Consider the following 27,449-nt stretch of genomic DNA (forward strand, 5'->3'; position numbering starts at 1 on the left):
TTACTTGAAAATTTTATTGTTTTATTCATTTTTATGCCTAAGAACAAGCTTTTCTGGAAAACTCCTGTGCTTCCAAATAAATAACCAGTGGGATAGAAGAGTGAACATGGGTGAACTGGTTTATATTAAAATGCCTGAGCGTATATTATGGATGCACCAACATTCTGTATTTTAATAAAGCCAGCTGCTTGGAGAGCTTGGCCCACAGGAGGAATGACCATGCTTCATTTTCAGGAGTGTGATTCATTGCATGTTTCTTCTGGGTTTTCTGAGATTTTTATACTGATGACTTAGCCTCAGGATAGGAATAAAACAAGATTATAACCAGCGTTTTCCTTGTGCAAGTTTTTTTTTTATTCCCGATCAACACAGCAAACTGCCAACGTTTCGGCTTAACACAAGCCTTTCTCAAGCCATAATAAACATCACACAGTGTAAACTTATATACCTTCTCCACAAGGGGTTGTACCAATTATCACCAACCCCTTTGTGGAGGAGGTATACAAGTTCACACTGTGTGATGTTTATTATGGCTTGAGAAAGGCTTGTGTTAGGCAGAAACGTTGCCAGTTTGCTGTGTTGATTGGGAATAAAAAACTTGCACAAGGAAGACGCTGGTCATAATCTTGTTTTATTCCTATTACTTTCAGCGGGAAAGAGTCGAACCGCTGGTGACTGTGACGCTTCCAGAAAGTGGGACGTTGGTGCAGTCCTTGATACAAAATTTTCCTATCCTCAGGATAGGTCATCAGTATCTGATCGGTGGGGTTCGACACCCGGGACCCCCCACTGATCAGCTGTTTGAGAGGGCAGCAGCACTCCTGTGAGCGCCATGGCCTCCTCTCTGCTTTTCTAGGCCAAGTGACAACAGGTTCATGTGTCATGAGGCCTAGGAGCTCACAGGAGCACCGCTGCCTACTCTAAACAACTGATCCGTGGGAATCCCGGGAGTGGGACCCCCACTGATCAGATACTGAAGACCTATCCTGAGGAAAGGTGATCAGTTAAAAAAAAATCCTGGAAAACCCTTTTAAAGGCCTAAGGCACACGACTGTATGTATTATGCCATCCTCAAATTTCGGATCCGCAAAATATAGATACTGTCCATGCTGCATCCGCATTTCTTGCGGACACATTGACTCCAATTGATCCATGGTCTGCATTTTGCGGCCAAATATGAAAAAAGTTCTACTGTATCTTTTTGCTGATCGGACATACGGATTCGGAATGCACATAGGTCCACATCTGCATGTCCGTTCAGCAAAAATATAGAACATATCTGCAAAATGCGGACCACAAACTCATACGTATTTTGTGGATCCAAAAATTTGTGGACCGTCAAACTGATACGGTCGCGTGCATGAGGTCCAATTCTAACATCTGGATTTAGCTCATATATAGTAAGTGTGCAGTCGGTGCATCCCTAGGATATTACTCTATCACTACTGAGGGTGGCACAGTAACACAAGGGGACAAACACAAAGCACTGTTTGCTGCCACAGGCTGGGCAGCTGCTCCTGCATCGAGTAGGGCAGATGGTTCACGGATTGTCTATGACGACAGATATGTTGAGCTGTCCTCCACATTTATCTGATCAAAGCTACAGGGTTCCACAGCAAACAGTCTAAGCATGTCCAGTTCTAGGGGGTGCATGCAGCCGCTTATCACCAGTGAATGAAGAGGACCTCCAAAGTCAACCGTGCTGAGTTGCTGCAGAGTGCCCGCTGCTATATGTTGGTCAGTAGCCCCGACTCGGGCCAGTCCCGCGCAGATTGTGTTCTCGGTTAGAGCTGGGGGATGAAGCAGAACCAAGGTTAGAATGCTCAGTATGTGGTACATTACAAAACATGCTTCTAGTTAGCAACAGGTGACCAGTCAGAATTATCGTTATAACCCGTGACTTTTTCCCCCCACGGGGACATACCATGGTTGTGCTACATCAAAAACCGCCATGTAGCCCTGGCCTTTTACAGTGCACTGGACTCCACTAGCTGAACTATCTCCGGAGCTCCCATAGAAATAAATGGCAGGAAGGGGATTTAGGCATCAGGAAAGGATTCTTTACAGTTAGAGTAGTCAAACTATGGAATGTCCTCCCCAAAGAGTTAGTAATGCTAGATACTAGGTCAGTATTTAAAAGGGGTATTCTATGTAAAGTTATCCCCGGTCAACAGGATAGGGGAGAACTATTAGATCAGTGGGGGTCCTACCGCTGGGACCCCCACTGATTATGAGAAGGGGAGGCAGGTACCACATGGAGCCCTCGGAAATGAACAGAGCGGCCAGTTGGGCATGTGTGCGGCTGCTCCATCTATTTCCAGGGGCTCCACATGGCATGGGGTCCCTGCGGTAGGACCACCACTGATCTAATAGTTAACCCCTATCCACTTTACATAACTGGAATACCCCTGTAAATACTAACATAGTATCTGGCATTACTAACTCTTTGGGGAAAACACTCCATAGTTTGATTACTCTAGCTGTAAAGAATACTTTCCTGTCCTGATGCCTAAATCACATTTCCTCCACGCATATATAGAATATATAGACTGTCCCCTGGCCCTTTGTAAATAACCATTTAATAACCTAGTCATCCGCCTTTGAACTCCTTCCATCTCTCCTATATCCATTATAGGATTTTTAAAGAAGTAATATTACGCCATATCGGATGTGACAGTTTTTCAAACTACCCATACCACGTTCCATGAAACTGGGTAATGGACGAAAGATCTCTATGGGAACGTTCTTACAAAGATCTTTTATCTACAAATGATATTTCTTTGAACGAACAAACTTTCATACGACAATCGGACGAAAATATTAAACATGGCCGACTTCTTTTCAGACAATGATGGTTGGTTAATAAATTTCTCCGAACATTCATTTTGGTTGAAATCCTCCATTTTGATCAACTTTAGACTAATGTGTAAGGCCACCTTAAATCTAATGGGGGGTGCACAGAACTATCATAGTAGCAGAAGGGGATTGTTTTTTTAAATGTTTTAAATGAAAGTGCAATGTAATCCAACCGAGATCTGCCTGCAAGTCAGACCTAGACAGAAGCAATTCACATAGCTTCAGTATACAGTGAAACTTCCAACATGTTAGCATTAAAGGGGCTTTCCCTTTTCTTCAAGATAGGTCATCAATATGAGATTGCCAGGGGTCCAACTCCCGGCACCGACTCCCATTGTTTGTACGAAGAGGCCACTGCACTCGATGAGCACTTAGGCCTCTTCTCAAGCCATGTTCATCGGTCACACGTCCTATTCAAGTAAATGGCACTGAGCTGCAATACCAAGTACAGCCACTATCCAATAGCCGGCGCTGTGCTTGGTAAGCCGCAAGGAGGCTGAGGCGCTCACTGCGCTCTCCAGTAAGCGGCATGGCTTCCTCAAACAGCTGATCGGCGGGGGTGCCAGGAGCTGGACCCCCACCAATCTCATACAGAGGATAGGCCATCAATGTGAAAATCCTGTAAAACCCCAGTAAGGTGTATATTTATCTGTAAAATGCTGTTGTCTTTATGCAATCCGCCCCATTCGGAGGCTAAGAGCAGAAAACGTCTGAGAGGTGCATTCATCAGCAGAAAAAACTGAGTTTAGGAGCCCATTCACACAACGGTATATTTCTGTCCACATCTGTTCCACAATTTTCAATGGGGCCGCAAAAGAGGCGTGCTTTCCTCATCCGTACTTTCATTCCGTGGCCACGCAAAAAATATAGAACATGTCCTATTCTTGTCTGTAATTGCAGACAATAGGCATTTCTACACAGGAGAAAGAAGATCTGATCCGCAAAATGCAGAATGCACACGGATTCGCAATTTTGCAAAAAAAAAAAAAGATACAGCCGTGTGAATGAGACCTTACTTCCCGCTGACCCCCCCCCCCCCCATGCCCTGAGCAGGTCTGCAATGCTGAACAGCAGGATGTGCTGGGACCTGTAGTTTTACAACTACAGAGAGTTTGCAGACATGTCCTCATAGGACGTCTATGGTTTGTATGCAGGGAGTTAATCCATTTCGCACTTGTCAATCTCAATGGATGAGAGAATACAATATGTGTTCTCACTTCCTTCTTCTATCTTAAACCCTGGGGACACATACAGATCCTTTGTATTTAAATACCTATGTAAGAGATGGAAGTCGTCAGCAGATAATAATGTATTGTATGAGTAGTGCAGAGAGCCTGACGAGATTTCCTTCTGGAGTCCAATGACCATTTAGGTGTCGTCCATGTGCGTTATACATGATGTTCACCCAGGGCCTACAGGGCCTGACATCCCCAAGGACTGGTAAACAGACCGCTAGAGGGCTCTGCCAGTAATCGTACTAGGCTTCATGCACACGACCATATGCATTTTGTGGTCCACAAAATACAGATACCCTCTGTGTTGCAGCAGCATTTTTTTCCAGACCCACTGACTTCAATGGTTCCGTGGCCCGCATTTTGCGGCCAGGCCAAGTATAGGACATATAATAGACTATCTTTTTCTGGAACAGACATACGGATGTGGAAAGCACATGGATCATCTGTGTACTTTCCGCATCTGTAGGTCAGTTCTGCAAAAAGATAGAATTTTGCAGACACATTCCATCACCCAAACAGCGACTCCCCAACCGTAATTGATAATGGAAGGGATTTAAGGGTGCATAGATCGCTGATAACCCCTTTAATGCGGAGTGGGGATTATTTCATTTCTGAAACATCCCCCCCCTTCCCTTCCAAGTGCCAGGCCCCTCACAGGTAATATACCTACCACGTGCCGCTCCTGGTCCCCGCACCGTCGCTGCTGCTTCTCCCAGTACACGGATGAAAACATCATCTAGTGTAGGGGGGAGCAGCCAATGGCAGGCTGGGAAGGGGACGAGCCTCCCTAGCATCATGGGTGACGCTAGGGAGGCTCGTCCCCGCCTGCCATTGGCTGCTCCCCCCGACACTAGATGTTTTCATCTGTGTACAGGGAGAAGCAGCAGCGACGGCGCGGAGACAGGAGCGGCACGGGGTAGGTATATTACCTGTGAGGGGGCCGTTTCAGAAATTGGATAACCCCTTTAAGCTTTTGATTGAATAATATATATACATATACCAAGCACATTTTTATGAAAATAATTCATATACAAAATTAGTTTAAATCCCCACAATATTAATGAGAATGAAAACCATGTAAATCCTGGTCTATATATTACTGCAGGGCCCTTGTGGTTTATTAGAATTAGGCCTGAAACAATTACTGAAATCAATTGAGTAACTCGACACAAAAAATCCTCAATGCTAAATTTTTGGGCATTGAGAATTTGTTTGTACCATGTGACCACAGAATGGGAGTGAAGTGCTCGCTATTACTCACCGCTCCGCGGTCTCCCGCCGGCTGGAACCGCGCTGCACTGTCCTCCTGACGTACACACACACGTAAGTGCGCACTATGACCGGACACTGTGTGATGTCAGGTCCCAGGGCATCGCTCAAAGAGGACAGTAAAAGAGCTGTGGAGTGTCGGTGGCGCCCCTAGCAGGAAAGGTAAGTATTTGATTTGACTCGCGCTGGGGACTGCGGATAATCCATTTGCGGACTGCAAAATGGATCCGGTTATGTGCATGAGGCATGTGATTAATGTAGTCTGAATGCAATAGAAACGATGGTGCTTGACACTTTTCACACAATGCTGGAGGACATCCTTCCAGGCTGAGACGAGGGCAGACATGTCAGTTCCTTTGGGTGATAAAGAGGCGTTTATGAAAGGCAATTTTTGCAGATCCGTCTTAGGTTGGAGGAAGCCCATCCTGTAGTGTCTGTCAGTCTTAAGGACCTGGGTGTGTCGCAGGCTTCGTGCAGGATGTGGCATTTGCACGCCAAAAGGATGTGAATGCAACATTAAATAATGCAGCAAAGAAGACGGGGTCATGGACCTCTTCTCTGCTGGGTGGATCCAAGACAAAATATAGAGCCTGAAGACGAACAATGAAATAAACTACGCTCGACCAATACACGTTGGGGGACATTTACTAAGCATGTTGCACCAGAATTAAGGCATAAAATGCACTAAAAACAATGGCATTTTGATTTGCGCCAAATTATTCAACTGTTTTCCCCAGAATTTTGACCACAAAGAATGCATCACGCCAGAAATGAGTTATAAACGTCAAAGTGGCCGGCGATATCAAATTGGCGCATATTACTCCTCATTTATTATCCTCTTATCGGCAGAAATGCCTCACATTGTTGTGGACAATTAAGCCAGCTTATGCGGTGGTGTTTTGGTAAAAAGTCGCATTTACGGCATAAAGATGCGACTTTGTCAAAAAGTCACATTTGTGAAAAGAAAAACCAACTCGTTGTGGGAACAAGTGACAGGTAAGTATTAAAACAGACTGCGGTTATTTTTACCTAATATAAAGGAGCTAAACAGCAGCGTTCTGTCAGTAAATGGACGGTCATCAAACACAAAACAAAAATGTCCCCGAGTCCGAGACCAAAGTCGCAATTTACCAGTGGAAATGTCACAAATATGCTTCAAAAATCGCAAGCTGGGGGTGGTTGAAATGGCGCATTTAAGTTTAAAAAAAGTCGCATTTTAGTGCCTTTGGTGTTAAAATGTTGCAAATCAAGAGAAATAGGCGGATAATCAAGTTGACATTTTAAAAAGTCACATTTTACCAGCAACGTGCGCCTTTTGACAGTAAAATAAATCACCACTTTTAATTTGTAACTTTAGTATTTTTTGGAGCAAATTTACGCCATTATTGATAAATGTCCCCCACTGTCTACAGGACACGGCGTAAGCTTTAACAGCACGGATTTACATAGAACGCCTCTATGGATGTAAAGATTTGGCTGTGATACAATAGTCAAATTGTTTTCTCATTTAAAGGCCTCGTGCACACGACCATGTCCGTATTTCGGTACACAAACCACAAATCCACAAAATACGGATAACTTCTGTGGCCGTTCTGCATTTTTCTCACTCCTAACAATGGAAAGGACTATTCTCTTCCACAATGCGGAGCAGAATAGGAGATGTCATCTGTATAACGGGTCTGCATGGCGCGGCACTATAGTAGTGAGTGGGTCAGTGCACTATCCACAAAGAAATGGTATAGGAACAGTAAGGTGTGAACCTAGCCTTATGTAGGTAGGTCAGACTCACCAAGTTCCTCTCCCAGCTCCCTTCTGTTCTGCACGATCTGTAAAAGCTGCTCTGCTGCTTGATTCACAGTCATGAAACGCGGAGGCTCGAAGACCTTTTTTCCTCTGTAAGGGAAGAACAACACATTATTGCCGAGACTTTTTCGCGCACAGTTCTTGTATGAAATGCCGTTGAAATCGGCGCATGCTTTACGTCTACAATAAATGAGTGGAGCGTGACACTACAGTCATCTCATTAATAGTAAGGGTATGTTCACACATCGAGGTTCAGGTGCGGTTAAAGGGAATGTGTCATCAGAAAATGACCTAGTATAGAAATCACATTTTTACGTTAAACATATATTTTTTTTGCAGAGTCCAGGGGCGCTCCCAGGAGGAAGCCAGGCGAAAGGTTTGTCGGGGTTACTCACCCCCTGGACTCTGGGTCTGTATTTTATTACGTTGTTCCATCATTTTGTGAAACTATAGACTTGTTCAGTTGGGATGTGTTCCTTAGAGCACCTTAAATCAGGGTTTCTCAACTCTGGTCCTCGGGACCCACCTACCGGTCAGGATTTGAGAATATCCCACAGAATGAACACCTGTGGTAAGTCCTGATGCACTGACACTAATTCTATCACCTGCTCAATACTAAGGAAACCCAGAAAACATGGCCGGCAGGTGGGTCCCGAGGACCGGAGTTGGGAAACCCTGGCTTCTATTATGTTGCACTGATTATACATTTTGATGGCTGTAATATAAGCGTGATGACTAGTTAGCCACCCCTAGGACTGAAGGATATGGGTGGCAATGTATATAGGCCTTTTTCCTTGCATATGTATGTCCGAGCCAACCACAAATACACTGTGCCACCTTATCATTTGAATTGGGGTGGGATTTTTTCAGACCTGGGTTTTGTCATATTGTGAGTCCATCCTGCATATATGTATCGGGTAATATTTTATATTTTTATGATGAAATAAAGGATGTATTTATATCGGATATGTGGTTTCGTGTATTTGGCGGATTGTGCATTCGCACCACACAGTAATCTCTATCTTGATGTTCTCTCTTTTTTCGGCATGGTCTACATTGCTATGAATATTATTAAAATACGACGGCAACTGTTCTCAACTCTTCTTATACAACGGTGCTGCACCAAACAATCATTCATCTATGGACATAACAGGTAGATTCTGCTATTCTCGGATTGTCCAGTAGAGGTCAATACAAGCCTAGATAGGATTTAAAGGTACAGTGCTGCTGTCAGTATAGGAACAGCTACTCACCTCATAAGGTTCTCTATGGATTGCTCCTTCACCTTTATATCTGCAGCAGAACACAGAAACCTGTCACCACAATACTTCACGTTGGTGCCATAGTAAGATCTAGTCGAGTGGCAGGACCTGAGGGACAGGCTGCAAGGACTAAATTTTATAGGCAAGCAATGCAAACTGTTGTTACAAAAGGACAACTCATAGGTGCAGCCACTAGACGGCTTTAGGTCTAATCTGAACGAGGTATCATTGTAGTATCATTCATTTCATCTTGCAAAAATAGTCCAGATATTCCTCGTAAGCAATGGTCTTTTAAAACACAGGATGATGTAACAGGAAAACCAAACATTTCCGATAATTGCCTGGTTGTCATGTAGCAATCACTTCCTCTGTATGGGGACAAGCGATTGCTGCTTTTCATACAGATTTATGGTTTCTGGGAAGCAGATCCCCATTTACACGGGGTGATCTGCTACTCACAAACCAGGATTTTTGGTCCTGGAAGAAAATGATGGTCACCTGACGAACAAGCGGTTTCTCGTTTATTGGGTTATTGACGTCACCTTATACACAGGGCAATTATCGGGAACGAGGATTTCTACAAACACTTCTAGGGGTTTTCCCATCTCAAGATTTGTGGTATATCGCTAGGAAGTGCCACAAATGTCAGATAGGTGCGCGGGTTCCACCTCTGAGACCTGCTTCTATCCTCCAGTCCCCCGAAGTGAAGGGAGGACAGCCAGGCATGCATGGTCACCCTCCATTCAGTGCTATAGGAGTTCCCAAAAGAGCTGAGCGCTGGCTTGGCTATTTCCAGCAATCCCATAGCGGTGAATGGTTCTTGCTCTCCATTTACTGCTATGGGAATCACGATTTTCAGGAGTCCCACAGCAGTGAACGGAGAGGACACCATGCGTGTGCCGTGTGCTCTCCTTCACTTTGGGGGCCCTGTCCTGGACATAGAGGTGGTCCCAGAGGTGGAACATGCACCTATCTGACATTTGTGGCATATCCTTAAGTAAAAGTTTAGGGATTGCCATTTCTACACACAACTGCAGTGCATGGGGTGGTTTTAAAGACCCCATCCCTGGAACTTTTGCCAATTGACATCAATTGGGGAAAGACTACAAAACCAAGTGAGTTTGGTGGTCAAAAGAAAGCAGTTCAAGGAACATTTAAAGGGGGCCTCTGCAGTTAACACTGACAAAGCCCAGGGGTCTTCACAGTTTGGGGACTCCCAGCGTGAGGCGGATTTTTTTTGATGATGCAACTAGTATGAGCATGCACACGGTACGTTCTATCTGCTATGAACCTCTCCTATCCAGCAGCGTTGAGGGGTCAAAACTGCAGTGATCTCATCCAAAATCATCCTCTAGGAAGTTAAAGGGAAGACGTGACCCCCAAATTATTTATCTACCAGATTACCTAGTAAGCAGAGAGTGTGCAGTCCACTCAGTCGGTTCCTTCTGATTTTGTCATAAAAGCTCTCTGGTTTCCAGGAGTCTGTCCAGAAGACAATGGAGGCGGTCTCCCCAAAATTGTAAAGCTGCAATGCAGAAAAGATCAGAGACTTACTGCTCGACATCGTCACTAGATAAGTGGCGGTATTACTTCATGTCCTACTGAATCCAATATATTCTGCATCTTCTGTTATCAGGAAGTCTATCCCTGAACTTCATCCTCAAAAGGTTAGTGGGGTTCTGTAAGATGTCTAGTGCACAACCCTGGTAACATATCCGTGAAGTGAAGCTTTGAGATGGGGGTTGGTTACCTTACATGACTCTCGCCTGTATAGGCTCTCTCTATGGACAACACCAGTAGGATATAACTACAGAAAGCAATGGTGGCATCAAGGTGGAGGTACCTGATGGGGCTTGCTTACTCTAGGGACACATTTGGGTAATAGATACACAAGTGACTGAAATGACTTCAGAGGAGAAAAACTAAGGCCCCTTTCACACGAGCGAGTTTTCCGAGCGGGTGTAATGTGTGACGTGAACACATAGCACCCGCACTGAATCCTGACTCATTCATTTCAATGGGTCTGTGTACATGAGTGTTGTTTTTCACGCATCGGTTTTGCGTTGCGTGAAAAACGCAGCATGTTCTAGATTCTGCGTTTTTCACGCAGCCCTGGCCCCATAGAAGTGAATGGGGCTTCAGTGAAAAACGCATTGCATCCGGAAGCAAGAGCGGATGCAATGCGTTTTTCACTGATGTGTTGTTGGCAAACCTTCAGTTTTTTATCACGCGCGTGAAAAACACATCAAAACGCATTGCACTCGCACGGGAAAAAAACTGAACAACTGAACGCAATCGCAGACAAAACTGACTGAACTTGCTTGCAAAATGGTGCGAGTTTCACTGAACGCACCCGGACCTAATCAGTCACGCTCATGTGAAAGGGGCCTAAGGCTACTTTCACACTTGCGCTTTTCCCTTTGTTTTGTCCCCATTCATTGTCAATAGGGACAAAACAGAGTGCACCAGAATGCATTCCATTCCATTTGGTTGCGTCTCCATCGCGGACAGAATAACGCTGCAAGCAGTGTTTTTCTGTCCGGGTTGTGGTGCGGAGCGAGACAGATCCGTCCTGACACACACTGTAAATTAATGGGGACGGATCAGTTTTCTCTGACACCATAGAAAACTGATATGTCCCCCATTGACTTTCAATGGAGTTCATGACGGATCCGTCTTGGCAATGTTACAGATAATACAACCGGATCCGTTCATAACGAATGCAGGCGGTCGTATTATCAGAACGGAAGCATTTTTGCCGATCCATGACGGGTCCAGCATAAACGCTGGTGTGAAAGTAGCCTAAGGTTGTAACTGGCATTGAAAGCTTCTCATGGACACGTAATTTGAGTTGGGCAACAGATGGATGAGCAATCGATTGGTTGTCTGACTGTCCTCCCGGGTGATGCCACCACAGATATACATATTCTTCCCACCATTTCAGGGGATGGTGTTTAGTACCTCCTGCCAATCCTTCAGATGTCCATGTTTGAAGATGCATTAGTCTGCTGACATATGAACTTCCTAGAGATCAGTTCTGACATCCATTAGGAACTAGTGCCTGCAGTAAGTAAATGGAGCTGCTGAGTTTCGTAGCGGCGATACTACATTTCTTATGACAAGATGTTCGGTAAATTGTATTTCTATCAATAACTGTAAGCTTGAGAACAGAGAAGTCTTTGACTTTGCTGCTTTCCTCAAGAAGCTCCAGGCGTTCCTAGGCTGACCTCTGCGCGGACATCTGGTCATCTTAACCTTAGGGTGGCAGCCGAAACAAAACTGAAGTATGCCGCGCTTTACAAGCGTATTTGTAGGACTATACTAGAACGTAACATTTTAAAGATGGTGCCTGGTAACGTACTGAACAGTCAGCAGGGCAGAGCCAGACAGCGACCTGTAGAGCAGCTGCTTCCTGCCCGTGGCACAAGAGAGGAACCTGTCAGAGTAAATAGGCGACAGGGTAGAGAGAAGCCACACGTTACTGAAGAACGCGCAGAAGATCTGGAGGAACGTGGAGAGGATGCAATGAAAATGTCAGCAGCACTACGGGATCATAGGGCATCATCCTCGAGCACTTATGAAATGTATACAAAAGCAACCATAGATCTGTCTTACCTTAGGTACAAAGTGATTCTGTCATTTGTTTGGACAGTTTTTAAAAGGGCCAATAGATAACAGAAAATCTAATGCTCGAACGTCCTGATCGGCACGAGCTTTCAATGGCCGACCCTTGGATTCTGGTTGTCATTCAAGCCTCAGCTTACCTGTAGGGAATGAGGCCTTGGTCACATTTCCATGGACAGCACATGGACCCATTGATTTTAAGGTGTTTGTTCCAGTCAGTGGAAATAAAAATCATGGAGACAGGCCCTACATTGGTTCCTGATGTGGACCATAACACACCCATTGAAGTCTATGGGTCCGTGAAAAAACCACTGGCACAACACGGACGGCATCTGTGTCGGGTCTGTTTTTCGTGGACCATTGGTAGGAGATGCTCTGGAAATTATTTTTTTTAGCGGAGCAGATTCAGTGGAATATGGTTGATAGATGGAGGGCAAAACACAAACATGGATCCTTCACAGACATCTTCACGGATGAAACAGACGGATTTTACATGAAATGACCGACCAGAGCAAGGTCCAAGATCCACTCCAGAAGCTGCTCAATCCTGCTGACCCTCCAGGCTGGAGCTCAGAAATACAGTAGGGAAAAAATGGGGGATAAGACACACTAAACTGAAGAAGACATTTATTGGGTACAAAGATATAATTACAAGGGCACGGGGTGACGCATTTCAAGGGGGATCCACCCATAATGATGGGGGAGAACCCCTTAAAATGCCTTACCCTATCCCCTTGTATTATTTTTCTTCTTCAGTTTAGCGCTCAGTATCCCCCGTTTCCCCATAGAAGCCATGTGAAGGTCGGTATCTGCTATCTGTGTATTGAGAGATGCAGTGCGGGGACGACATGGCTTCTGGAAACGAGGTTAACCGTCCTACTTATCATAAAATATCCCCTGCACACACACACCGTGCCAATGACCTGACCTGGATCTCGCTGGCTTCATAGAAGGACTTTCTGATCTATTGCACTCATGGTTTACATCTGTCTTGGCCAGCGCCTGGAAGTATCTATTCCGTCTTTCTATCAACAGGAAACACATTTCCATTCCAGGGGACACTTGCATGTAAGCTAATAACATGTCGCCTGCAGCCCTCCCAGCAATAAAGTGCTGCTCACCAGATGCTCACCGCTATCCTGCTGCGCGCTTAGCCCAGCGTCTTCCCTTCACTGCTTACATTCAAAGCCTAATTTATGATTATTTGTAAGGTGCTTCCCTTCCTCCCCCAGCCACTGATAATCACACCAAATCTGTGTAAAGTGTGAACCGTATTGTGCGGTACACATTACAATTATTTATTACCGCCACAAAGCAGCTCAATGTAGTGGATATTAATTATCCTCAGCATACCCTTGACGTTCAGATCATTACTCTCTTGTACGCCGGCGTCAGACGGCGGCTTCGTTATGTGTAAATTCACACAGATCTTTCCATTTCACAAGAATACGAAGCTGTACATCCCACAAAGATAAAAGATGTGACAACTTGAAAGGGTTTTCCAGGATTTTACTAATGATGACCTATCCTGAGGCTAGGTGAGCAGTATCTTATTGGTGGGGGTCCGACACCCAGGACCCCCGCTGATCTACTGTTTTGAGAAGGCACCGCACCGGTGCTCCTGTGGGCACCACAGCCTTTCCTCTGCTTACCAAGCACAGCGCCGCACATTGTATAGTGGCCGTGCTTGGTATTGCAGCTCAACCCCATTGACTTGAATAGGGAGGAACTGCTCCTAGACCACCATAACCATGTTGTCACTGGCCTAGGAAAAGCAGAGAAAAGGCCGCAGTGCTACTGCCAGTGCAGCTGTCTTCTCGAACAGCTGATCAGAGGGGGTCCCGCGTGTCAGACCCCCATGATCAGATATTGATGACCTATCCAGAGCATAGGCCATCAGTATAAAAATCACATTCATGCGTCCCGTGGCCTGAGCACGATGCCAAGCACAGCCGCTATACAATGTACAGCTCTGTGCTTGGTGAGAAGGCCGTGGTGCTCACAGGACAAGCTGATCGGCGTGTGTTCCAGATGTTGCCCTTCCCCCCCACGGTCAGATACTGATGACCTATCCAGAGGATCCTGGAAACCCTTTGCAGAGACTAAAGTTTACCATGATATGATGCAGCTTGGCCTTGGTTAATAAGTATCATTTTAGCCTCGAGGTAAAAACGTATGCTCACCTGAAGGCCGCAGCAGCCAATAGCACTCAGTATAGATGCATTGTGAATGACTCGATGCTGGATTCCTGCCTTAGCAGCTCGCAGAACCAGGTCGCTGTGTGTTGTAGCCCTGCACAGAAATACATGATAAATATGCAACTAATAGAACAGGATAAGGACCAAAATGGTTTACATAATTATACATATATAGCGACGGTGCTAGATAGGTGTACAAGGACTTAAATACCACATCAAAGGGCTGTCCATATACCAGACACCGTAGATGAAGGTCCCTCGAGGAGAGCGGTTATGAAGTGGCTTACTCTTTGATGTTCTTGACCTGGCCATGTAATACACGGTCATTCATTTGAAGAGGCATCATGTAATAGCAGATGTATGGGCAGTCACATACTCCTCAGGAATCTCAGCTGAGTGCTAGAGGTTTTAGCCAGACCACAGATGATCATCTGATTGCTGGAGGTCTCTGGTGATCATCTGATTGCTGGAACCACTTACTGTTAGAACAGAGGTGTCCAATAACTTGAGATAAATATAACTATACACTTACAGAGATCAAAAGGGTATTCCTCTGGATAGGTCGTCAGTATCTCATAGGTGGGGGCTTGACACCCGGACCACTGCCGATCAGCTGTTTGAGAAGGCACCAGTTCTCCTGCGAGGGCCGTGGCCTTCTCACACCTTAGCCTAGGCTGGTGACGTTAAGTTCATCGGTCACACGGCCCAAGTACAGCTCAGTCCCATTCAAGTGAACTGGGCTGAGTTGCGATACCAAGCACCGGCACTATACAATATACGGCACTGTGCTTGGTGAGCTGCGGGAAAGCTGTGGTGCTACTACGAGTGCTGCTGCCTTCTCAAACAGCTGATCGGTGGGCCGGGGGTAGGCCCCCATGATCAGATACTGATGACCTATCCAGAGGAATGGCCAATATAGACTAAAAGGCTTATGGCTGCAATGGAGTAAGGGGCATTCATCACACGATTGTTCATTCACCAGGTGCTCAGCCATCAACCTACTATTCTCTAATGTGCCACCTCTAGTAGGAAGACATGTATGCTCTATTACTACTAAACTGCTTGTAACACGCTAAATAACTGCTTAACGCACTGCACCGGGGAGGAGCAATAACCATTGTCAGCAGAGGAGGTACTAGCTTGGCTATAATCCTACATTACGTTCTATTTATAAGGTCAAATAATGACTTACAGTATAGCTACCTTACATCTGGGGCTATCAGAGGCTTAGCCTTCTTTTTGGAAAGAGAGCTAAATTGCACATCTTTTTTCCCTAGTGGAGCATTGCCTGGCCTACAGATGCCTAAAAGGAGTGAACCCATTTTTTCTCCCTTATACTGCAGTTAGGAGATATGTTGGTGTAGTGGCACAACCCCTTTAAATGGGTTTTCCAGTAGTTAAATATTGATGGCTTACCCTCATGCTAGGCCCTCAATATCTAATCAGTGGGGGTCCAGCGCGCCAATGGAACAGCTGTTGGAAAGGGCCCTCAGGACAGCTGCAGCCTCTTCTTTGGTCTGTGATGTCCCATTCATTGGTCAGATGGCCTTTCTGAAGATCAAGGGCCATACCACTCTACAAAGGATGGAGCTCACAGAGAACGTTCTACGGACACTACATGTGTGTAAAAGTGGAGCCACAAGGAAGTAGATTGTGGACCCACATGGATTCATTCCATGTGCATTTGTAATAGGGCGAAGTGTATGAGTTCTGATTCCAATAGTCCACTGGGGCTACCCTAGTGACACATGCTTGACTTCTATGGTCAGCCTGTGGAAGGCAGATGACCGCTTGGTAACAGACCACACAGGATGAAGGAGGTCTGCAGATGTCACCAAATGCTTGCTTGGACTGTTGCTATGCAATAACTAGACATTTCAGAGGATATTTCATGAAGGAATCTTCTACTTTTGAGCACCTAGGGGCACATTTAATAAGACCTGCGTTTTAGCTGGCGGTGGATCCATCGAAGGTATAAAGAGGCGCAAGCAGGGCGAAGGCGCAGACATCTGCGCCTGAAATACGCCCCCAATTTAGGCGTATTTCAGTATAATAAACGATCAACCTAGTCTCTCCCCCCCCCCCCCCAGCAGAATGCCTATTTTAGAATATGAAGTTCTAGAAACCATAAAAAATATATATATTATATCAGAAGAAAATCCGCAGCACTCCTTGAAGTAAAAAAACGTGTAGTTTTATTCACACATGTCGAAAATTGACAACGTTTCGGTTCTCTCACAGAACCTTTCTCAAGTCACCTGACTCTTCTGTGAGAGAACCGAAACGTAAATTTTTCGACATGTGTGAATAAAACTACACGTTTTTTTACTTCAAGGAGTGCTGCGGATTTTCTTCTGTTGTTTCATCGTCCTGTATCGAGGGACCACCGCGGGCACCTTACAGCTACATTAGACGGAGTGCTGCCTGACCTTTTCTATGGATGGAGATATAATATATATATATATATATATATATATATATATATACACACACACACACACACACACACACATATACACACACACACACACACACACACACACATAATAATAATAAACCATCAAAAATAAATAAAATAAATAAAATGTCCATTTCCATCAAAATGTGTATTGCTGGAGGATGGGATGTTTGGTGCATTTTTAATCTCTGTTGAAAGTTCCTATGAGGACCCATCATCAAGATTTCCTTATCACCACGATTTTCTCTAGATAAAAAACAATTTCAGTCAAAGGTCTTGATATTTCCCCCAAGTGAAATGCCCATTGACCTCTCCAGAGAGCACTAAAGGTCACCAGGCCACCTGTTCTCCACAGACAAAGGAGCCCCTCATTAAAAATTATTCTGATATGCAAATAAGGTTTTTAAAATGTATTTAAAAAAAAGCATCAAAAGCTTAATAAAATAATGTGCATAAAATTACATGCATGTTCAAAACTAAAAAGAGAATAATGAGTATTTCAGACATGGCAGAGGGGAAAAATCTTAAAAAAAGGTCTTCTATGAAGATAGATGATTATTAGGGCTCATCAAACGGCATCCCAGCATGGCCACGGTGTGACCATGTGCTGACTACTAAGTGGCTACTGGGGGCATCATTAATCAGGGTGCAGACACAGCTGGGACTGGCAGGAACGCTCATTTTATCTGTAGAAGCCATCTCCTCATTCTGTACAGGTCGAGGATTTGGATAGTCTGAACTGTCAGATAACAAGCATTGCCCACTGGGAGAACGTGCCATCTTGAACCACAATATAGTATGTGACTGTGATCCTTCAATGTCCAAATGTAAATTCCCGAAACACATTGCAGGCCCATAGATAGTGAGTAGAACTGTGCATCTGTAATGTGAAGGGATGTCTGTCCTGATCCACTTGGGCATTCAGCCCTCGCTGTATCGTGCACCGGACTAGAACGTAAAACAGTTAAAAATGATGCTAGAAAGAGCAGGGTCACGCTAGGGGGCTCTTCATTAATTGATTTTTTTTATAGATCATCTGCTGTGCTGCTGACCCATAGAAAAAAAGATGCCTGCATTCTCCAACCCTTCATCAATCAGGTGGCTGGTGCGGATCAGGGGCAGTTAGGGTTACACTATCATATCGGTACAGTTCTCCTTTTATCTGGCACCTGATAATCCAAAAAGTCTGATAATCTGGTAGAAAATTGCAGAAGGATTTTTGGAAAACAAAAAAACTCCAAACATTAAGGCCATCTGCACACGTAGAATGCACACAGTTTTTCTGTGCAGGAAAAAACGCAGCGTATTACAGTACCAGCAAAGTGTGTGAGATTATACTAATCTCATGGACACTCTGCAGTGTTTTTTTTTTCGTGCAGAAATTGACCTGCTGTGTGGATTTCAAATTAAATAGCATGTCAATTATGTTTGCGGTTTTAGCTGCAGATTTTACCCTTTTCAATAGAAGGGCGAGATCTGCGGCAAAACCGCATCAAATCCGAGCCAGAAACCGCTGTTAGACATTGCAGATTTTGGTGCGGATTTGCTGCAGGAACGCACATAAATCCGCATGGAAATTCGTGCGGACTTAATGTGCGTTTACCCGCACCCGTGTGCAGGTGGCCTACAGCTACCTGCACATCATGCGGATTACGTGCGTTTTTTCAGCATGGATTCTTGTAATACAGTACCAGCAAAGCAAATGTGCTTAGACAAATCTCAAGTACACTTTGCTTTTATCTTCACTGCAGAAACTGACTTGCGGTGCGTATATTGACATCCACAGCACGTCAGTTGTGCGATTCCACACCTTATGTACAGTCGTTTTCACCACAGACTTTAATTGGGTGGTTAATATAAAGAGAAAATCCGCACAAAAATCCACAATAAAAACAGCACAAAAAAGGCAACAAAACCGCGATAAATAGTGCAGATGTACAGTTGTGTTCAAAATAATAGCAGATTTAAATACACACTTTAGAATAATAGATCAGTAGACGTTCCTATAATATTTGAAAGATAACAGCCTGATGAACGTTTAAAACTAAAAAAACAAAACCTTTATTAAAGTCTGTTTAAAAACAGGGTGAGGGAAGACCCATATGTCACAGTCTGTGACCATCAGGCAACTAGTCTTCAAATAACATACAGAGGGGGAGAACAAATAACACCTCTGTACATTTAGAAAGACTAGGCTAGAACCTGACTTGCTAGCTAGGATTGCTAGCGTATGCAAGCCAGGAAAACGGACACTAATATCAGTGTGAACGGATGCAGAGTGTGTGTATACCAATGAACCTGTGGACTATATATACGGACAAGGTTGTACCCGCTGGTGTATATATATATATATATCCTACAATGCTCAATACACTAGGTCTCACTACCTCTGTCAGATAGAAGTCTCAATAGACTTGAGACCACTAGATATGGTACAGAGTTTGGATCAATAATGGCCAGTGGTCAATACCAGTGGCCAGTGGTCAATACCTGAGGTCACAACTCTATGCCCGCAGCCAGTATTGGCTATATACAGTCACTCAGAGCTAGTATATTTTAGCTCCATACACACAGCTGTAGCCAGTATATTTTGGCTCATCCATTCATCCCATGCATACTCTGAGGCTGACTAAAAAATTATTTGCATCTGGTGCAGTCCTGCCTAGAGAGCCGTGTCCTAGTACATTTACAGCAGCTCTACGCGTTTCCACGTGACCTGTACATTGTCACGCTTCTTCAGGAGCTTATTTTAGATATATGTGTCAAGACAGTGGAAGCCGCACTGTAGTGTGCTATGGCTCATGGCGCTGTAATGGCCGCATGCGGCCGATAGAACGCCGAGTTCATACGGCCGAGGCCCCGCCCATCAGGAGGGGTGTGCAGGTAGCACCTCCAATCAGAAGTAGGGGCGGGCTCAATGGCTCCGCCCTCCGACCGGCCGATGCCGAAAATGATTCTGACACCTCCTGGCGCATGTAGCGCTTTTACAGTAACAGGGGGAATGAAAATCGCGGCCCGCACAATGTCATTAGATCCAGAGCAGATCCACTGGACGGGGTACCATAAGGATTCATCAACCGAACCAGCAGGTACCGCTCGCCATCCATGTCATGTGACACCCACAGGGAGGGGTTCTATCAATACACTAGCAGACTTAACGATATAAATCACTGCACATCGCAGCACAAAGGCAATATGTAGAGTGTATACATAGCATGCATAGATGTATATCAACATATATGCCGGATACAGTAAATGGAAAAAAGAAGAAAGAAAAAAAAAAGAAAAATTGAACCAAATGCATTTGCATGTTATGATATAAGGCAGCATTTAGAAGAAGGATATGTGTACAACTATAACACCAGACTTGCAGTTCTGATATAGATTAACACATATCATTCCATATGTGTTGGGACTACTGTATTTAGATGAAGCTGGCAAAAGATATGGACTCATTAAGCCCAAGTGGTTGAACTGTCTGCAGCTTATATGTCCACATCGCTTCTTTTCGTAGTAGGGGTATATCAATATCCCCTCCACGAATTGACATCTTCACTTGTTCAATCCCCTGTACCTTTAACACATCAGGGTTGCCGTCATGCATATTGCATACATGACGTGCCACTGATGTGTCATGCTTATTGCGGATGTCAGACAAATGTTCACCAAATCTGCGTCTCAGTTCACGTCTTGTTTTGCCGACGTATTGTGACCCACATCGGCAGCTGATTAGATATACAATACCCACAGAAGTGCATCTGATAAACAACCGTATCTTATATCTCTTGCCTGTTGTATGGCTAATAAAAAATTCCCCTCAAGATATTTCTGCAGATGATACATGAGCCACAGGGAAAGGTACCTTTTAAGGGTATTTTTCAACCAGGTCTCAGATTTAGGTTGTGTATATAAACTATGCACCAAGTGGTCACGTAGATTTAAGCTACGTCGGTACGTAATTGAGGGAAAATCCGGAATAAGCTCCCCAATATCTGGGTCAGATTGCAAGATGGACCAGTGATTTTGTAAAATGTCACAAACATTTTTATGAGCCTTGTCAAAAGTTGCGACAATTCTGGGCGTGGAGTCCGCAGTGCTTCTAGGTTTCGGAATCAACAGCTGCGTGCGATCTGTACTCATAGAGTGATGGAACGCTTGTTTCAAAGTATATTCTGGGTATCCCCCTGAAGACTAGTTGCCTGATGGTCACAGACTGTGACATATGGGTCTTCCCTCACCCTGTTTTTAAACAGACTTTAATAAAGGTGTTGTTTTTTTTAGTTTTAAACGTTCATCAGGCTGTTATCTTTCAATATAATAGCAGTCAGACATCACTAACCTGATCAATCACTGTTTTTGGTAGAAATGATATTTCTACATGGCAAATAATTTACTAGCAGGTGTAGTAGAGTAATAGAAACCCAACAGTCATGACATGCATGCTGCTGATTCTGTGTAATTCAATCACTTATTGAAAGGGGCATGTTCAAAATAACAGCAGTTTGTAGTTCAATGAGTGAGGTCATTCATTCTTTGAAAAACAGGTGGCAATTATTGCCCTTATTTAAGGAAGGAAGGCAGCAAATGTTGCATATGCTGGTAACAGTGCATTTCTCTCTGACATTCAGAGGAAAATTGGTCGTTCCAGACATTGTTCAGAAGAACAGCGTACCTTGATTAAAAAGTTGATTGGAGAGGGGAAAACATATAAAGAAGTGCACAAAATGACAGGCTGCTGAGCTAAAATGATCGCTATATGCTTTAAAATGGCAATCAAAACCTGAAAGACGTGGAAAAAAAGCGAAAAACTACCAAATGGATAGAAAAATAGCCGAAATGGCAAGGACTAAGCCAACAATCAGCTCCAGGAAGATCAAAGAAGGTCTAAAGTTTCCTGTGAGTACTGTTACAATTAGAAGACGCCTATGTGAAGCCAAGCTATCTGCAAGAAGCCCCTGCAAAATCCCACTGTTGAAAAAGAGGCTGCAATTTGCCAAAGAGCACATTGACTGGCCTAAAGAGACATTTTGTAGACTGATGACAGTAAGATTGTTCTTTTTGGGTCTCGTGGCCGGAGACAGTTTGTCAGAAGACCCCCAAACACTGAATTCAAGCCACAGTACACTGTGAAGACAGTGGAGCATGGTGGCGCAAGCATCATGATATGGGGATGTTTCTCATACTACAGTGTTGGGCCTATTTATCGCATACCAGGGATCATGGATCAGTTTAAATACATCAGAATACTTGAAGAGGTCATGCTACCTTATGCTGAAGAGGAAATGCCCTTGAAATGGGTGTTCCAACAAGACAACGACCCCAAACACACCAGTAAACGTGCAACATCTTGGTTCCAGACCAACAAGATTGACGTTATGGAGTGGCCAGCCCATTCCCCGGATCTTAATCCAATAGAAAATTTGTGGAGTGACATCAAAAATGCAGTTTCTGAGGCAAAACCAAGAAATAGAGAAGATCTGTGGAATGTAGTCCAATCATCCTGGGCTGGAATACCTGTTCACAGGGGCAGAAGGTGGTTGACTCCATGCAACACAGATGTACAGCAGTTCTCAGAAACAGAGGTTATACAACTAAATATTATTTAAGTGATTCAAAAGAAAGCAAAATCTTCAAACATTTTTCAGTTTATATAGTGAATGTTTGAGTTTGTAAGAAGAATACAAACACTGCTATTTTTCTGAACAGTCTAAGGCCTCTTTCACACTTGCGTTGTCCGGATCCGGCGTGTACTCCACTTGCCGGAATTACACTCCGGATCCGGAAAAACGCAAGTGTACTGAAAGCATTTGAAGACGGAACCGTCTTCCAAATGCTTTCAGTGTTACTATGGCACCCAGGACGCTATTAAAGTCCTGGTTGCCATAGTAGGAGCGGGGAGCGGGGGAGCGGTATACTTACAGTCCGTGCGGCTCCCGGGGCGCTCCAGAATGACGTCAGAGCGCCCCATGCGCATGGATGACGTGATCCATGCGATCACGTGATCCATGCGCTTGGGGCGCCCTGACGTCACTCTGGAGCGCCCGGGGAGCCGCACGGACGGTAAGTACACTGCTCCCCCGCTCCCCTTACCATGGCTGTCAGGACTTTAGCGTCCCGGCAGCCATGGTAATCACTCTGAAAAAGCTAAATGTCGGCTCCGGCAATGCGCCGAAACGACGTTTAGCTTAAGGCCGGATCCGGATCAATGCCTTCCAATGGGCATTAATTCCGGATCCGGCCTTGCGGCAAGTGTTCCGGATTTTTGGCCGGAGCAAAAAGCGCAGCATGCTGCGGTATTTTCTCCGGCCAACAAACGTTCCGTACCGGAACTGAAGACATCCTGATGCATCCTGAACGGATTACTCTCCATTCAGAATGCATTAGGATAATCCTGATCAGGATTCTTCCGGCATAGAGCCCCGACGACGGAACTCTATGCCGGAAGACAATAACGCAGGTGTGAAAGAGCCCTTATATTCACTTTTCTTCAAATTTTTTTTTAGAGGAACAACACAAATTTGATATTTTTTTCTTCAGGTTTTGATTTGGAATAGAATGTGTAGTGTTCCCAATGCATTTGTGTGTATGGAAATAAAAGCTATTAGAAGGATTTGGAGCTTTATTCACTTTAAACACACTGCTATTATTTTGAACACAACTGTGTGTGTGTGTGTGTGTCTTTTGTGCGGTTTATTGCGCAGATTTCTTGATTTTCAGAATTTTCTACATACAAATCTGTACCGTGTTCAGGTAGCCTAAGGCCCCTTGCAGACGAGAGTGTCCGGATTATGTCTGGATGCGTTCAGTGAAAACTGCGCGATTTCGCAAACAAAGCCATCCAGATTGCATTCAGTTTTTATCGCGCGGGTGGAATGCGATTTACTGTGTTTTGCCCGCGCGTGATAAAAAAACCCGGAATGTTTACAATCAACATGTCCTAGCAACCATCCGTGAAAAATCGCAAGCAGGTGCAGATGCGATGCAATTTTCACGCAGCCCCATTCACTTCTATGGGGCCAGCGTTGCGTGAAAATTATTAATTTTAAAAAAGAAAAAAGCAGAATATAGAAGATGCTGCAATTTTCAAGCAACGCAAAAGTGATGCGTGAAAACCACAGCACATGTACACAGCCCCATTTAAATGAATTGGTCCGGATTCTGTGCGGGCGCAATGCAGAATTCTTGCTCGTGTGGAAGGGGCCTAAGGGTTTATGTGGATTTTCCAAGCAGATTTTTGTCCAATTTTACTGCATTTCAGTACCAATTCCACTCATGTTACTGGCAGATTTTGACGCGGATATGCATTGCAAAGGATGAAATCTGCACTGAATATTCGCACACAGTTGACATGCTGTAGGTTTCGAAATCCGCACCACAGGTCAACTTCCACGCAAAAGATTTCTGCACTTTCTAGCTGAGATTTCAAAAATCTCATCACTGTAGCTGTATTACTGAAAAATCTGCATAATACGCACTGTCTGCATGTGGCCTTCAGGTTTATTCACATTCTGAAGTTTTTCCACAATTTAACAGATTATCGGGAACAAACATCCCTGTGAACGCTCGTTCCGGACAATCTGCCTGCCTAAGGGCTCATGCACACGACCGTATGTCTTTTGCGGTCCACAAAACACGGATCCCCAAAAAATACGGATGTCGTCCGTGTGCATTTCGTATACAGCTGGCCCCTAATAGAACAGTACATTCGCAGGCATCCTCCAGAGATGAGGGGAGACATATAGCAATGACAACGGCGAATAAGGTGTTAAAACTCCCCCCATGTATCCCAAGAGCGGAAATTAACTCAAGCCGCGCCGCTTCAAACGCCATTATATAACTGGACGCAGCAGATTTCTGACACCAGTGCTGAATTATTACATAGGGGGTCGCTGCTCCTAATAAATGTGAAGGCCGGCAGCGGCGAGCCATTACTGGGGTCAGCAGCCACCTCCGTCAATTACAACAGATTGGAAATTATCCAGGACGGATACAAAAAAAAAAAAAACAGAACCCCCACAAGGAAGGTAAGCACCAGCGTCTAGGAGCCCATACACATGTTCAGCGGATCAGCTCGTGTTCATTTCAGGGGGGGATGCAGGGCCCCCCCATCGATCTAATACTTATCCTGGGGATAGGGGATAACTTGAAACAACGGGAATACCACTTTAAGATAACCCATGAACCTCCAATAGATGTCGGTGGAGCGCTCATTCATCTGGCAAGAGGTTCTTCTCCCAAATACATGTGAAGAATAATCCAACATGCCCGATCTTTCTTTTCCTTGGAGTCAGGACCTGCAAAGGGAAGAGGACTTACCAGCTCCACTGCGCCAGCTCCCCGCTCCTTCTCCTGCAGGCCTGTGATCCTCCATCGAGGTCATCATCCGTTTTGACATCGCCATAGCCAATCACAGGCCAGTGACTGGCCGTGGTGATGTCTAACCGGATGTTGACATCCATGGAGCCCTGCAGGAGAAGAAGCGGGGAGCAACGTCATCCTCTATTTGAAGGTCCTGCAGAATGGGGGGGGGGGGGGGGGGGGGGGGGTTGCCAAAACCGCCTCCATTCTTGCACAACGCCTATAAATGTCTTGGCGGTGGATTTCTCAATGAAAAAAATAATAAGTGAAAAAAAAAAAAAAAAAAGGGGCCTGTACTATGGAAGCGGAATGAGCCCTTAAGGCCCCTTGCAGATGAGTGTCCGGATTAGGTCTGGATGCGTTGCGAATGCGTATAGTAAAAAATGCGTGATTTCGCAGGCAAAGTCATTCAGTTTGGCCTGCGATCGCGTTCCGTTTTTATCGCGCGGGTGCAATGCGTTTTGCACGCGCGTGATAAAAAACTAAAGGTATACAAACAACATCTCTTAGCAACCATCCGTTAAAAACGCAGCTCCATTCATTCTATGGGGCCAGCGTTGCGTGAAAAATCGCAGAATATAGAACATGCTGCGATTTTCACGCAACGCACAAGTGATGTGTGAAAACCCACGCACATGTACACAGCCCTATTGAAATAAATGGGTCCGGATTCCATGCGGGCGCAAATGCATTTGCATCACACATTGCGCCCGCGTGAAAGGGGCCTTAGGCTTTCCATGTTATTCCAGAGGTCGGTAGGCATATGCAGATGAATTATAATTAGTGTATTGCATAAGGCGCTTCCTCTTACCCAAATGGATCGCCAACCACCAAAAAGGCAATGTCAGTGACAGCCGCGTCTCGGAGAATTTCATCGGCCTCTTGCTCCACGGTCTCGCGGTCGGCGAGGATCAGCTCGCGGCCATAGTATTCCTCCTGTACAGGTGAAGCAGACATGGCGGTACTATCATTACGGTGTGTCCTCTATGGAGTATAAGCCTTTCCTGACTGCTAAATGAAAAATATACAATCTAGCCATGTCTATCGGATGCGGCCCACGTGCCAGCCCCAGTTTTTAGGAGGACCTATATTTTGCAGACTTTTTTTTTGGCGTAATGGATATACGGATGCAGAAAGCCCATGGATGATCTGTGTGCTTTCTGGATCCGTAAGTCCGTCCTGCAGAAAGACAGAAATGCGGACCACAGAAGTCAACGGGTCCACAAAACATGTGGATGCAGCGCGGACAGTATCTGTATATTTGCAGACCGCAGAATACATAGTCGTATGCATGAGGCCTTAAAGGGAATCTGTCACCAAGCACAATGTTTGCTCGGGTTAGCTCACTGGACCTTTCATTAGCTGATCTGTGACTTCATTGCGGTGAAAAAAAACCTAAAAAACATTTTTACCTGTAGGCAAATGAGCTGCTAAGTGCACCGAGGGCAGGCCCGAGCCCCCTGGTGCCCCCTAGCTCGGTAGCCAAGCCCTCTCTCTGATGGCTGAATAACAGGGCAAGGCTGTAGCACCGTCATCCTGCCTGGCCCTGGTGAAGGAGGGGTGCTGGGGTGCACCAAGGGGCTCCGCCTGGCCCTCAGTGCACTTAAAGGGGTGGTCACACCCATTTTGTAGCAGTTCTTTTGCACTTTTAAAAATCACCATGCACACATTGTAATGTGCATCTTTTTCAGATTCCAAAGGAGCTGTGGGGGAAAAAAAGCTGCAGTCTGATTGGTTGCTATGGGCAACTAAGCCAGTTCTACTCTACAAACATGAATTTGGAGGCTGTCAATTTTTTTTTTTATTTAAAAAAAACAAAAAAGTGACCTCAACCCTAGAACCTGTTATAAATAAGGCCCAAGAGAAAGGACGGCTGGCGCACACCTAGGACCGCTCCACCTGTGCACCAAGCAGACCATGCCAATCAAAGTCTGCAGCCCTGGCAGTGCTCCCCCCACACTGGTACTACATGTATGTGAGGGCACACATAACGGCTGCATGCAATCATCTGGTGTCAGGAAGTATTCACACTGCTGGAGAATAAACGCATCATGTGCTCTGCCATGCCCATACCAAAGCCTCCTTGCCCACGGACAGTATAGACGTGTATGCCTCCAGATAGACCCGGGAGCAGCTCTTGATCACTTCCAGGCCCCTCACGGTCACATCCTTAGCATCCCCCAGACCCAGTCCGATCAGGTACAGCATGGTCCTGGCAGCCTGCAGGACGTCACTCTGCTCGGGTGTCTGCGTTATATACCAGTCTCCATACAGTCACGCTGACAGCTACAACACCGCCGCACAATACGGCTGTCGTAAGCAGCTTCCTTTGACCTCCGGTATTTGCAAAGCCCTCCATGATAACTACTGGCAGCAGCCTCTTCTT

The 27,449-nt window shown here is 45.1% G+C and overlaps 2 protein-coding genes across 3 annotated transcripts in view; one reads left to right on the top strand and one right to left on the bottom strand.

The window, feature by feature from the left end:
• On the bottom strand, positions 1-27,406 carry DPH5 (diphthamide biosynthesis 5). Of its 2 annotated transcripts, XR_005774291.1 has the most exons (8): positions 27,137-27,406; positions 25,875-25,999; positions 14,233-14,341; positions 9,830-9,950; positions 8,417-8,456; positions 7,150-7,253; positions 982-1,790; positions 1-637 (listed from the first exon to the last, which is right to left on the bottom strand). XR_005774291.1 is itself a non-coding variant. In XM_040408251.1 (7 exons), exons 1-7 carry the CDS (start codon positions 27,269-27,271, stop codon positions 1,552-1,554), a joined length of 873 nt encoding a protein of 290 aa, XP_040264185.1. In that variant the 5' UTR covers positions 27,272-27,406; the 3' UTR covers positions 1-1,551. The 2 variants fall into 2 exon arrangements, 1 of the variants encoding a protein (XP_040264185.1); XM_040408251.1 differs by having other exon boundaries at positions 1-1,790.
• Positions 9,973-27,449, top strand: part of LOC120979470 (9,11-endoperoxide prostaglandin H2 reductase-like) — a 225,033-nt gene continuing 207,556 nt past the window's right edge. Inside the window, exon 1 of the mRNA XM_040408253.1 lies at positions 9,973-10,092. The gene's annotated coding sequence lies outside the window, so the exon portion shown is untranslated. The remainder of the gene's footprint in view (positions 10,093-27,449) is intronic.

The sequence above is a fragment of the Bufo bufo genome, chromosome 9 (genome assembly GCF_905171765.1).
Source record: "Bufo bufo chromosome 9, aBufBuf1.1, whole genome shotgun sequence".
In the NCBI taxonomy this organism is placed as follows: Eukaryota; Metazoa; Chordata; class Amphibia; order Anura; family Bufonidae; genus Bufo; species Bufo bufo.